Source organism: Sprattus sprattus, assembly GCF_963457725.1.
Source record: "Sprattus sprattus genome assembly, chromosome: 14".
Taxonomy (NCBI): domain Eukaryota; kingdom Metazoa; phylum Chordata; class Actinopteri; order Clupeiformes; family Clupeidae; genus Sprattus; species Sprattus sprattus.
In genome coordinates this window covers 10,740,607-10,752,455 of record NC_137912.1, presented here as the reverse complement: position 1 = coordinate 10,752,455, position 11,849 = coordinate 10,740,607, and the positions used below count along the sequence as shown (strand labels likewise).

The window sequence follows — 11,849 nt, the reverse complement described above, 5'->3', positions numbered from 1 at the left end:
CACGCCTTCCAACTCACCCTCTGGCCCCAAGAGTCACCCTCTCTCACCCATACTCAACTCTCTGTCCCTCCCTCTCTCCCTGTGTTTCTCTCTTGATCTATCTATCTATCTATCTATCTATCTATCTATTCCTTTAAATACACTCACAATATTCCTTTAAATCATCCAACAACAATAATTATCATTTGATTCTCAAGTCAGTCGTTTTTTTCTCCCCACTACAGCCCTAGTTTGCCATCAGTGAAAACTCACTATTTCCCACAGCATGAAATTCAGTGGCTTTTTAATGAGACTCCAGCATTAGAAAAACTCAATATTGTGTTTTGATGAGAGCGTAGCATTAGCAGAACTCAGCAATAGCCATTCTTTATATTTGAACAGGCACACGGATTACAGATCAGTTTTGGCCTGATAGTTATAAAATCAATTGTAGGCCAATGTCAAATAATTAATTAATTTGGGGTAGGTTTGTATACAGAGCCTGAGATAATTTTCTCATTTTCGCTATGTAAAAAAAATCTACCTTTATTCTGAGAACACCTGTTGATGAGATGCTGTTGTGGCAGGTTGTGTTTCGCAGACTTCAGTAGAGGAATAAGGTGGCCTGTGGCAGCAGAATATACTGTACTCTGTACAGTGTAATGGACTGACAGTGATGTGTGTTTCACCCTTTCACCAAAAGGGGGCATCATATGCCAACATAGCCAAGTGCAGCTCTACATATTTGGCTTTATTTATATAGGCTGATGCCCTAATGACTGTGTGTCAGGTACGATTGCGATAGGCCTATCGCGAATGTTTTGGACATACTTCGCAAACTCAGCAAACCGGCGAAATCTAGGTGCTTTGCATTGAGGGTACCATGCGCTATGACAGCTAACTGACAGCGGAAACCACGGAAACAGGAATAGCGCAAGCCACCAGCTGCTTCGTCTCTGACACCGCCTGTCAAAACAAAAACGTCATCTTCTGGAGGCAACCATAGAGTATTGCTGTAGCCTACCTTGTCGCGGACAAGTAATGATAATATGTCACATTACAAACGGGTTGACCTTATTTAGTGTACTTCACGGTGACCGGTATGCTACTACTGGTGTTTAGCTGTCCCGCGTCAGCAGCTGCCCTGTTGCGTAGGTTCGGTGATGGCAACTAACTCCCGTCTGTAATCATTATTTAATCAGCTTGTTTATACGTTCGAGAGCGGGATAGCATCAAGGAGTGATTGTTTGTTCGCCAATAATGCAGCAATCGGAAAACAGAGCAGGGGAGGCTGCGGTAGAGCTTACCGACCTTCCCAACGCGCTTATTGCATGTAAAGTACTGGAGGATGTCTTCATTGACGACCATTTGAAGGTAAATAAACGACACAAGCAGAACAAATATTAATATCATGTCCATGCTCCTGATTGTATGCACCAGCAATGATTATGTTTTGTGGATGCCTTTCGCCCGTATTTATGAACTAGGCTACTTCGGTCTGCATTAGCCTGTGAGCTATCATACTGAGGAGGGGCTTTCTCGAGTGCAGGACTCGGTCTCTTCACTGGTCCAGTGCAATTGTCGAATGAATGAAAAGACATATAGCCTTTTTGAAGCTTCCATTTTCACGGGCATGCCTCACCTTAGCTAACATTGATGTCTTAATACTTTATCTGCATTTAATTCATATACCCCATTTGAAGTGTCCCTCCAGAGATGGGGGGACTCGAGTCGAAGACTTGACTCGAGTCTGACTCGAGTCGCCAGTTTTGTGACTTGTGACTTGCTTGACCAACACTAATGAAAGACTTGACTTGACTTTGACTTGCCCCTTCCTGACTTGTGACTTGACTTGACTTGAGTCATGTGACTTGCCAAGTCATTGCAGTCTTGTTAAATATTTTAAATAATTAAAAAAAAAAAAAAAAAATATTAGATGAACATTGTTTTATTGTGCGCGAGTGCTCCTGACCTGCAGCCTGGCAACCCCTCTTCCACGCAACGCGACAAGCCATGCCTGCATGAGTCTAGTGAGTGATCAGCAGAGATGGAAGGCGCTCCGACCAACATCCCGAAAATAATACATTTTGGTTATAAAGATTACTCAACAACACAAAATAAAAGAGGAGCGACATGCAAAATCTGCAATGTCAAAATTACGGATTTGCCAAGCACCACGTCGAATTTCATCCGACATTTCAGGACAGCACATAAAGAAAGGTGAGCAACATGTTGCAAACCTAGATGGATTGACGTCCTTGATTGTTATTTTGATACTTGGCTGCTGACATTAGTGAGACTACTAGTAGGCTAGTGGCTTGATAACATTTTTGCTATTGATGATTTTTTTTACTTTAAAAAATATATATCTGAAATTGCAAATCTGGTGAAAAGTAGCTGCTATTCTCGCAGCGCTAGCTAGCTGTAACACCAGAACTGACGTATTTGCTAAATATCGATGCATGCACGCCTCTAATGAGGTTATACAAATCAAAACTTTTTTTGCGTTTGCATCCCAGACATTTGAAAAAAACGAATTTGATAATGACTTGACTTGACTTGCTTGATGATGAGACTTGACTTGACTTGCTTGACTAAAGCTGTGCTTGGACTTGACTTGCTTGATCCTCCTTACTGACGACTTGGACTTACTTGAGACTTGAGGGCTAAGACTTGTGACTGACTTGAGACTTGCATGTATGGGACTTACTCCCATCTCTGTGTCCCTCTCTTAGCTCTGCATTCTGGATTTAGCGTAATGTCTAGGCAGTTATTGTACAACCTTTCGGACAATGAGACCTGTTCGCGCTCTCCCGTGCTGCGGTCCTGCTGTGTTGCACGGCCGGCCTAAAACACACCACCTCACTCCAATCCCTTTAGGCAACACTCGCAAACGCATTCTTTGGTTTACAAAAGATAAACACACCAGCATGGAAAACTGCCCTCCAATGATTCCTAACGTGGGTTGGAAAGTGTTTCATTTCGGAAATATGTGACCCAGTAGGCTAACTTACTTCAGTGCTGAGTGAATGGCAGAGCAGGGCAGGGCAGATATGAACTGGCTTGACCTTTTATACCTCAAAAGAGAAACCATGCGGGCCAGCAGCACCACCCACAGACATGTCTTTGACCTCCATGTGAAATGGAAAATCTCCCATATTTGTGTTGAGAGTTGTGTGAGAGGTCCAAGGGTTTCTGTTTGTAGTCTGGTCAGGTTTCTCACAGTGAAGTTTGTGTCACTCCGGAACAAAGTTTAGGACCGAATAATAGAAATATCTTTCATCATGACTGTCTGACAAGTCATTCTGACACTTGTCAGCATGTAGACCACCTTTCCTTATAGGTTTTCTGAGATAAAATCTTTGTAGGTTAATCATATAAGCTAATGCAGATCTCTTAGCAGGAGGGTTTGGCCCCTCTGTTTGACAGAATCAGTCAAGCTATTGTAAGGTTCCATTCGGCACAATGGAAAATGTATTAGCTAACAGGGGCTACATGTCAGTTAATGTTGCCGTGGTAACAAAAGAACAGTGACAAGAAGAGACAGTCAGTCAAGAGCAGCTCAAAGTGCTTCTGGCACATAAGGTTGTGTGAGTGTGTGTGTGTGTGGTTGTGTGTGTGTGGTTGTGTGTGTGTGTGTGTGTGTGTGTGTGTGTGTGTGTGTGTGTGTGTGTGTGTGTTAGCGGCCTTGTTGCTGTTACACCTGCTCAGTTGCTGTGGTGTTAGTGAAGGGTCATTCTTGGCCGGTGATAATGGGAAACTGATCTGAGTTTGTGCCTGTTAGCTGACATCACCGTGTTATTAGGTTGCTGGCTGTAGTGTATAACACCTGTTTGTTCTCATACAATATTTAGTATGGAGTCTGCTTTAAAATGGCAGCTCTCAGCTTTGACAACTGAAGGGGAGGCGTAGGATTGGGTTGTAGATGACCTATATACTAATGTCTTTCCAAATCTGATATAGGTTGGATCCATGGGCGTCTTAGCATCTTGAGTGTGTCTCCCATATCAATGTAAATATTTTGGCCTCAAAGACCACAAATGGTCCATATGGAGTAAAGTGGTCAGTTGTTATAACACACAGTCATCAGAGGCCTACATACATTGAGGTATTCATCATCAGATGCCTCATCTGTCATGCTTGCCATGTCATTTTCTCAACAATCTATGGAAAATATGCATCTGTTTCTACAAATGCCTGGTTCTGTGCATGACAGGCGGCCAGACTAAGACACATGCATATACTCCTAACACACGTACACATCATTTTTGTCTCTCTCTTTATCTTTCTCTCTCTCTCTCTGTTTCCTTCTCTTTCTCTGTCTGTCTCTCACTCTTTCTCTCAATCCCAGTAAATCCCACTTCCTTCATATGTGTTACTCATTCTGCTATGCGTTCACAGGGCACACACACACACACACACACACACTTCTCATTCATGTTCATGATTGGCCATGGCCCTCAGGCCTGGAGAGCTGTGTCTGCACCGACTAGCAGGAAGCGTGCTGTGTTTGCTTCCTGCCTGGCACCGCTCAAGAGCCTTAATCTCCTCACGACGCCCCAGCCATGGAAAAGCAAGTCATGCATGGTTCTGTGTACATAACATTCTTCTGAGTAGTCATGCATTTGGCGAGGGCTTTTCTTTTTCTTTTTTCAACTTGTACTTTTTTCCATCAGCCAGGCTGACTGGTTAAGGCACCCAGGGGCGAGTGGCTTGCCTCCAAGACAACCCAGCTGGACGTAGGGGGTTACTATAGAATGGGTATGCGGTCTGAGTTAAAGGACGTTGTCCATTCAACCCTGTCGGAACCCCATTTTCGGTTCCAAAAGTGTCCCACCGGTTGGTCTCACTGCTGAGGCTCTCAATGAAAGTATTTGTTATGAGGAGAAGAATAGATTATGCTAATAGTAGGGGTGCATAGAAAGCCTTTCTTATTTTTTGATATTGTTCTAAAGAGTTGCACAACAGCCTTCACAATAAACCACAGAAATGGTTCACACAGGGTGCACAAATCAGATCCTCTTGAAGGGGCTAATGACGTTCCATAAGGGCCTGACCTGGCACCTGACCTGTTTCTTCTAATACCAAATTGTACATGGTATTACGCCTGTGGTGTCAGACTTCAGGCATAATTGCATTGACAGTATTGTACTGGATTGAAGTTAGGGTTTAATAGGAGATTGAATGTGCTTTTGAAAGCATTGCTGAGATACCTAGATACAAAATATACATGGATACAAAGCCAAGCATTGCTTTGTGGGATGGGTGAGTTTCTTAAAAGGTTTATTATGGCATACATTTTGTAACAGTCATAGCAAAACACAGACTTGCCGTAGCATGTATTTGACCTCAGGGTGTATAACAGATAGCGCTGTTATGGTGTCATTCTCATAGCAGGTCTCTCAGCATGGAATGACGTGACAAATGATAAGTCATGTTGATGACGCGTTGACATCTGATCATGAAACCGAGCAGTGGCCACCGAAAGGCTCCCACACAGGTCAGTGCGCCAGTGAATGAATGAATGCACGGTAGTCAGGAGGACATACAGGAGAGCACTCCAGAGCCCTGGCAGTCGGGACTTATCAGTGTAATCTGCACGCTGAGAAACGGAGACTCCACAAAGATGGTCAAATGCAGGCAGGGAGCTGCTGGCCATTTATTACCATTCTCGGGTAACTCTACACCCGAGGCCTGGTTACCAAACGGAAAATATTACCAGTGTTAGTGGCTCTGTGACTCAGACAGAAACCTGCTCTGCAGAACACTCCTGAACAGGATGTGTTTGTTTGTGTGTGTGTGTGTGTGTGTGTGCGTGTTTGTGTATGGTACAATTTCAAGGCAGACGGAAATTGAGAGAGCATGTGTGTTTAAATGCATTTCAAGATTGTAAACAATGTTGAGCAGTGTATGGACAGGTGTGTGTGTGTGTATATCTGATCTTCAGCATCTGTTCACACTTGTGCGTCACATTTCTTTGAGTCCTCAAATATCAAATGTGGGTGTGTGTGTTTGTGTGTGTGTGTGTGTGTGACTGTACGGCGCCTGCATGCATTGCGTGTATTGCGTTGTAGCCTATGTGAACTGTAAATGGCTTTGTTCCCTGTCCTGCTTTGATGTGTGAAGGGGTGAGGGCGATGATCATAGCCAGGGCACACATATCTTTCCATGCACAGATGGACTACTGTGGCCCAGCCTCTTAGTCCTCCCTGTACTCCAGTAGAATGTGTGCTGGGTAAGTGGTGTTATGTAATTTATTTATTTTCAACAACGGTGTGTATGTCCTCTGATGGTTGGTAGCGCTAGTGCTGCAGCTTACCCTTGAGAAACTGTAGGCAGTTTATTTGTCTTTGGCAATCGAGTCTTTTTTTGGTTTTAATATTGGCATTGAATGTAACCTGCAGCTTACCAGCAATAAATCCCTGCAGATAATACAGCAGGCTTCATAATGAAATTGTATTATTTTAATGTATATTGTGTGCGTGTGTGTGTGTGTGTGTGTGTGTGTGTGTGTGTGTGTGTGTGTGTGTGTGTGTGTGTGTGTGTGTGTGTGTGTGTGTGTGTGTGTGTGTGTATGGTTGTTTGTAGCGTGAAGGGCTGAGTCAGGAGGTTAAATATCTGCAGATCTTTGTTTGTCTTCTCCTCATCGCCACCCTGCTTTGCATAACACACCTGTGTTTTCCGCCCTGCATTTTTCCACCTCTTTATTTTGGTTTCATATTTTCATGTTTCCATCCCCTCATGGGGGGAGGGGGGTGCAGGAGGAAAAGGAGGAGGGATCTCAGCACTGGCACTGTCCTCAGAGACACATACACACACACTGAACATACATGCAAACACACACACACACACTCACACACACACATACACACACACACACACACACACACACACACACACACTCACGCTGGTAATATCTATATGCAGTATATATACCCACACAAGTAAATACACGTACAGTTGCTGTCCTTGATGCCACATACTGTACATATTAACACCACAGTCGTGTGTGTGTTTGTGGGGTGGGCAGGGGGTGGGGGTTGAGAGAGGGAGAGAAAGAGAGAGTGTGTGTGTGTGTGTGTGTGTTTGTGTGTGTGTGTGTGTGTGTGTGTTCCAGCAGCTTATCAGTGCTGTGTCAGTGTCCTACTGAGAGCCCTATGCCGCCTCTGGTAGGAGGTGGAGCTCACACGTCATTGCCTCACAAAAATACACCTGAGCGCACAGCTCACAACCTATTCATACACTACTCACTCACTACTCACAACTCACTCACTCACTACTCACCCACTCACTCACTCACTCACTACTCACTCACTCACTCACTCAGTCACTCAGAAGGGGCAAGACAGGGAAGGAGGCAGAGGGGGGGTAATATGTATGACCAAAGGGAGAATTAGGACAAAGTGGGCCATATATCATTAGCTAACCAAACGCAACCAATGTCAGTCAGTGGGAAGCAGTGGTCAGAGGATGAGAATGAGAGAGCAGGGAACAGGACAGAGAGAGTGACCGAAATAGAGAGTATGGGAAAGAATGAGAGCAGGACAGAGAGAGAGAGAAAGGGAGGCAGGGAGAGAGAGAGAAAGAGAGAGAGGGAGGGAGAGAGAGAGAGAGAGAGGATTAACAGGTGGACAGCCAGGCTTTCAGAGGGTGATGTCATTAGTTTCCAGTCCCTTTGCTTTCTGTGTGAGCGAGGGATTAGTCAGCTCGAGAGGGAGAGGGGGAGGGACGGAGGGAGCAATGCAAGAGTTGGAAGGTAAAAGACACACCTCCCATGCCCTGAGAGTGTTAGAGTATGTGTGTGCGTGTGAGAGAGAGAGTGTGTGTGTGTGTGAGAGAGTATGTGTGTGTGTGTGAGAGAGAGAGGAATAGAGAAAGGAGTGAAGTGGGCGGTACTGGCCCGTGACTGCCCTCTTATAAGCTGGGGGGGAACTGGAGCCTCTCTATCTTACAGACAGAGTGAAAGCTCAGGAGAGGACTGTTTGTGTCTCACGCCTAGAGAGTTTTGAAATACACCTGCTTGAGTTGCTGGGGCTTGATTTTTAGGAGCGGACAAGGTAGAGGACACAGACTGGATCTCTTCTGGCAAACAGGAAGCCGGCTTTTTTTAACGTGGCAGTGTGAACGGTAGTTGGATTGGGCCTCGTCTGTGTGCGTTTGTTGAGGTCAGTTTGCTCTGGTGTGCACATGCTTTAAAGGAGAGAGTAGAAGAAGAAAGGATACAAAGAAGCACTGATTTTTTTCTTTTCCTCGGTTTTACTGTGCGTTTGTGAAACGAGCCCTCTCCACGCACGGCTTTGATTTCATTGGTTGGCGCCATCCTGCCTTTTTTCCCGTCATGCATTTGAAAATGACAAAGTGTAACCGGTTCTGCCTGGTAGCGGCACTTGTGGATCAGGAAGTGTTCATCCGACCTGAAGTCCGGGTAAGGATCCGTAGGTGACTGGAAAGCAATGGAAAGAGGGCCTGTGTTTGTGTGATGTTGGCACACAGGACTGTGTTCTGATTAAAGCTGAGCTTTGTGCTCACGTTGCCAGTTCTTGCATAATGCCAGAACTGCCATGTAATGTAACCACACTTATAGATTTAAATCGACGGTGCTGTAAATGTTTGGTGAAGTTTGGTGTGGCTCCTCCAGATTGTTTGTAGAACCAACACCCAGGGTTATTTGGTGGTGACATTTATAGACATCAACCGCCTCTGACGATCAGCAATAATCAGGGGTAGATTACTGATTAAGATGTTCATTTCTCTCCCTTCTGTCTGTCCCTCGTGTGTGTGTGTGTGTGTGTGTGTGTGTGTGTGTGTGTGTGTGTGTGTGTGTCTCTGTGTGTGTGTGTGACTGTTATGGATATCCAGGCTCAATTTGAAGCCCTGTTCCTGGCCTTCGATGCCGGCACAACGTTCCAGTTCTTCAAGAGTTTCCGGCGTGTGCGCGTCAACTTCACAGAGGCCCTAGCCGCGGCAGAGGCTCGTGAGAAGCTGCACAAGAGCGTCTTCAACGGAAAAGAGATGCGTCTGTACTTCGCTCAGGTGCGGACAGGTCAAACATATGAGAATGGGACACACACACATACACACACACAAAATTGGACTCTGCCTTCGAAATATTCACTACACATAGTGATGTGTGTGCATTCCTTTGGACCTCTAACAAACTAGTAAAGCTCACTTATATGTGTACACATTCTTCTGTGCCTAAGCACACACACACACATACACACACCTGTACAACTTCATACAAAGGCCCCTGCAGTAATCCTATAAAGAGAGCTCTCAATTTCACATCTCATTTGCCTCAAGTGTAACGCTTCATGAGGTGGTTCATACTCCTGGTGGATATAATTCATATGCTTCTCTGTGCCTCTCTCTGTCTCACTCATCCATCTCCTTATTCTGTTCTGTGCCCCTCTCTGTCTCACCCCATCCATCTCCTTATTCTTGGAGTGGCCCCTCATGGACCATCTACTTCCATCGTCATTCTGTCTCTTTCACCTCCATCTCTCTTTCCTTCTCCCCTTTCCAACCGTCTCTCTCTCGTTCTCTCTCTCTATCTCTCTATCTCTCTCTCTCTCTATCTCTCTCTCTCTTTATCTCTTTCCCTGCACATAATAACTGCCTTAACCGTAGGATCAGTGGTATTTAAAATTCTATTTCTCTGTCTCTCTCCATCCACTCTCTCTCTCTCTCTCTCTCTCTCTCTCTCTCTTTCTCTCTCTGTGCAGTCAGTGCTCATCGGCAGCCCCAGCCTGCATCCTCCCAAACCAGAGAAGCAGTTCCTCATCTCCCCCCCAGCGTCTCCTCCAGTGGGCTGGCAGCAGGCTCCAGACGCCCAGCCCCTCATCAACTACGACCTGCTGAGTGCCATGTCCAAACTAGGGCCAGGTACTTCAGTGTGTTTATTACCAACATGTCCACACCCCTATTGACTGCGCCCATATGTATGTGACTGACTCTCTGTGACAGACGCACACATTCTCATGCACACATAACTCATAACAAACATAACTCTGGGAGCACAGCACACACAAAAATAGAGATTTATGTTTACTCTCTGTCTCTCTGTCTCACAAACACACACACACACACACACACACACACACACACACACAAACACACACTCACACACACACACACACACACTCTCACACACACACTCACACACAAGCACATGACGTTCACTGCAGTTACATATGGATTAACACGGCTTGACAACCACCCTCACACCCGCACAGACATGCTCACACCCGTGCAGACCTAGGCAGGCGTTCTCACTTTCTTCTCCTCTTTGTTGAAGGGGAGCCGTATGAGCTCCACACCGGCACCCCCACCACCCCTGCCGTGATTGTCCACGTGTGCGAGGCCGAGCAGGACAGCTCTGAGGGCGAAGGCGAAGCCGACGGCGAGGGAGGGAAACGCCCCCGCCCCAAAATCATCCAGACCCGCCGCCCAGACTTCACCGACACCGTCACACAGTGAGCTGGCTCCGGGAGTTTTTTTTTTAAGCCTGAGGCGGTGGCCCGGAAGTTGCAGTCTTTGTCATCCCAAACACCAGGGGGCGCTGAAGTGCGACAGCCTGCCTACACACATCAGAGCAGAGACGCCAGCAGCACTTCCTCATCTCAAAAACATGCTTTTTGTTTTCCATCTCCCTCTAGCATACGCAGAGGACCGGAGATCCGTTGCATCTGGGATATGGTCATAACGTCGTAACTGTTTGTTTGTTTAAAAAAAAAAAACACAACAGATGTTGTCTCTTTTTTTTTTGTCTTTGATTTGTTTGTGAACCAGGACAACAGTGAGAGGGAGGAGGCGGGACTGTAAAAGCTGTTGGTCTGGGGCACAATGCCTTTCTCCTGTGCTGATTACAGCTCTGCGCTCCGACAGGTGTATGAGCGGTTGTGTTAACTGGTGTAGAATACTGTCTTTGTGTTCCATGGATGATTGTCTCTTGCATTGTACAGCCTCTCATGGTTATGAGGAGGCTTGCCGTATTTGCCACTATGATCTTTGTGTCGTCTGTAATGTAAAAAAAAAAACTAAAAAAAACTACTTTATCATCTCTGACTCAACGTAGCTCTGTGTTGTCGTCTCCGAAAGAGTCTCAGTGGTTCTGTCTTGTCGAGACTACCACAGACTTGTGTGAGTCTAAAAGCATGGTGCACTTTAAGAGGGAAGCCTTAACCTATACTACGCTACTTAGACAACTCAAATAGCTAGAACTGCGCACAAATAGATAGGAGATGAATAGGTGATTCATCAAGCCTTGTCCTCCCAAACCTGATGGGAGTACAATAGTATACTTGGCAATGTTGAATTAATGGTGGGTTCATTTTACATAAGTGGTAAGAACGGCATTATGTAGCTCTTTTTGATGTGCTAGGAACTTCATTTTGAATAAAGACATCTTGCTCGTAAGCATTGGGTTTCAACCTAAATAAAATTATCTATACCAAAGAATGTGTTGTGGGGTGATTTTGATTCATTGTGTAGTTGGACCATAACATTAAAATAGATGCCCAAAATCAACATTTGTTACAAACATTTGTCTCAACTGAACCATAGAGCAGAGAGGACTGGCAAAACTCACCCTTTTCCTTTTTGTCTATAAATCACCTACAAACAAGTTATCTTTCTTTCTGAATTTCACATAGCTGGCACAGTCAAGCCTCCAGCAAGTCTTCAGTGTTTGGCACATTACACAATGTTTGGCAACTAAGATGGTCCATTCTAGTTTGGTGGACAAAATTGTTGCAATTCCTGTTATGTAAGATGTGATATGAATAAGGCAATAACACATGCAAATCATGTTGTGGTTGTACTGATCTACTACACAGTGTATTCAAAAGGGAAATATCTAAATCAACTGT

At 45.2% G+C, this 11,849-nt stretch overlaps 1 protein-coding gene across 2 annotated transcripts; it reads left to right on the top strand.

Annotated features, from left to right (window-relative positions):
• Window positions 1–783: 783 nt before the first annotated feature.
• Window positions 784–11,412, top strand: rcan1b (regulator of calcineurin 1b). Of its 2 annotated transcripts, none has more exons than XM_080850889.1 (4): window positions 784–1,353; window positions 8,839–9,012; window positions 9,705–9,864; window positions 10,277–11,412. In XM_080850889.1, exons 1-4 carry the CDS (start codon window positions 1,240–1,242, stop codon window positions 10,456–10,458), a joined length of 630 nt encoding a protein of 209 aa, XP_080707015.1. In that variant the 5' UTR covers window positions 784–1,239; the 3' UTR covers window positions 10,459–11,412. The 2 variants fall into 2 exon arrangements, with proteins under 2 accessions (XP_080707015.1, XP_080707016.1); XM_080850890.1 differs by lacking the exon at window positions 784–1,353 and adding an exon at window positions 8,106–8,404.
• Window positions 11,413–11,849: the final 437 nt, after the last annotated feature.

Excerpts from the sequence above, each read along its gene's own strand:
- rcan1b (XM_080850889.1), top strand. The coding sequence starts at position 1,240 with ATGCAGCAATCGGAAAACAGAGCAGGGGAGGCTGCGGTAGAGCTTACC. Across the intron at positions 1,354-8,838 it reads TCATTGACGACCATTTGAAG|GCTCAATTTGAAGCCCTGTT; the intron begins GTAAATAAACGA and ends ATGGATATCCAG. Across the intron at positions 9,013-9,704 it reads TGCGTCTGTACTTCGCTCAG|TCAGTGCTCATCGGCAGCCC; the intron begins GTGCGGACAGGT and ends CTCTCTGTGCAG.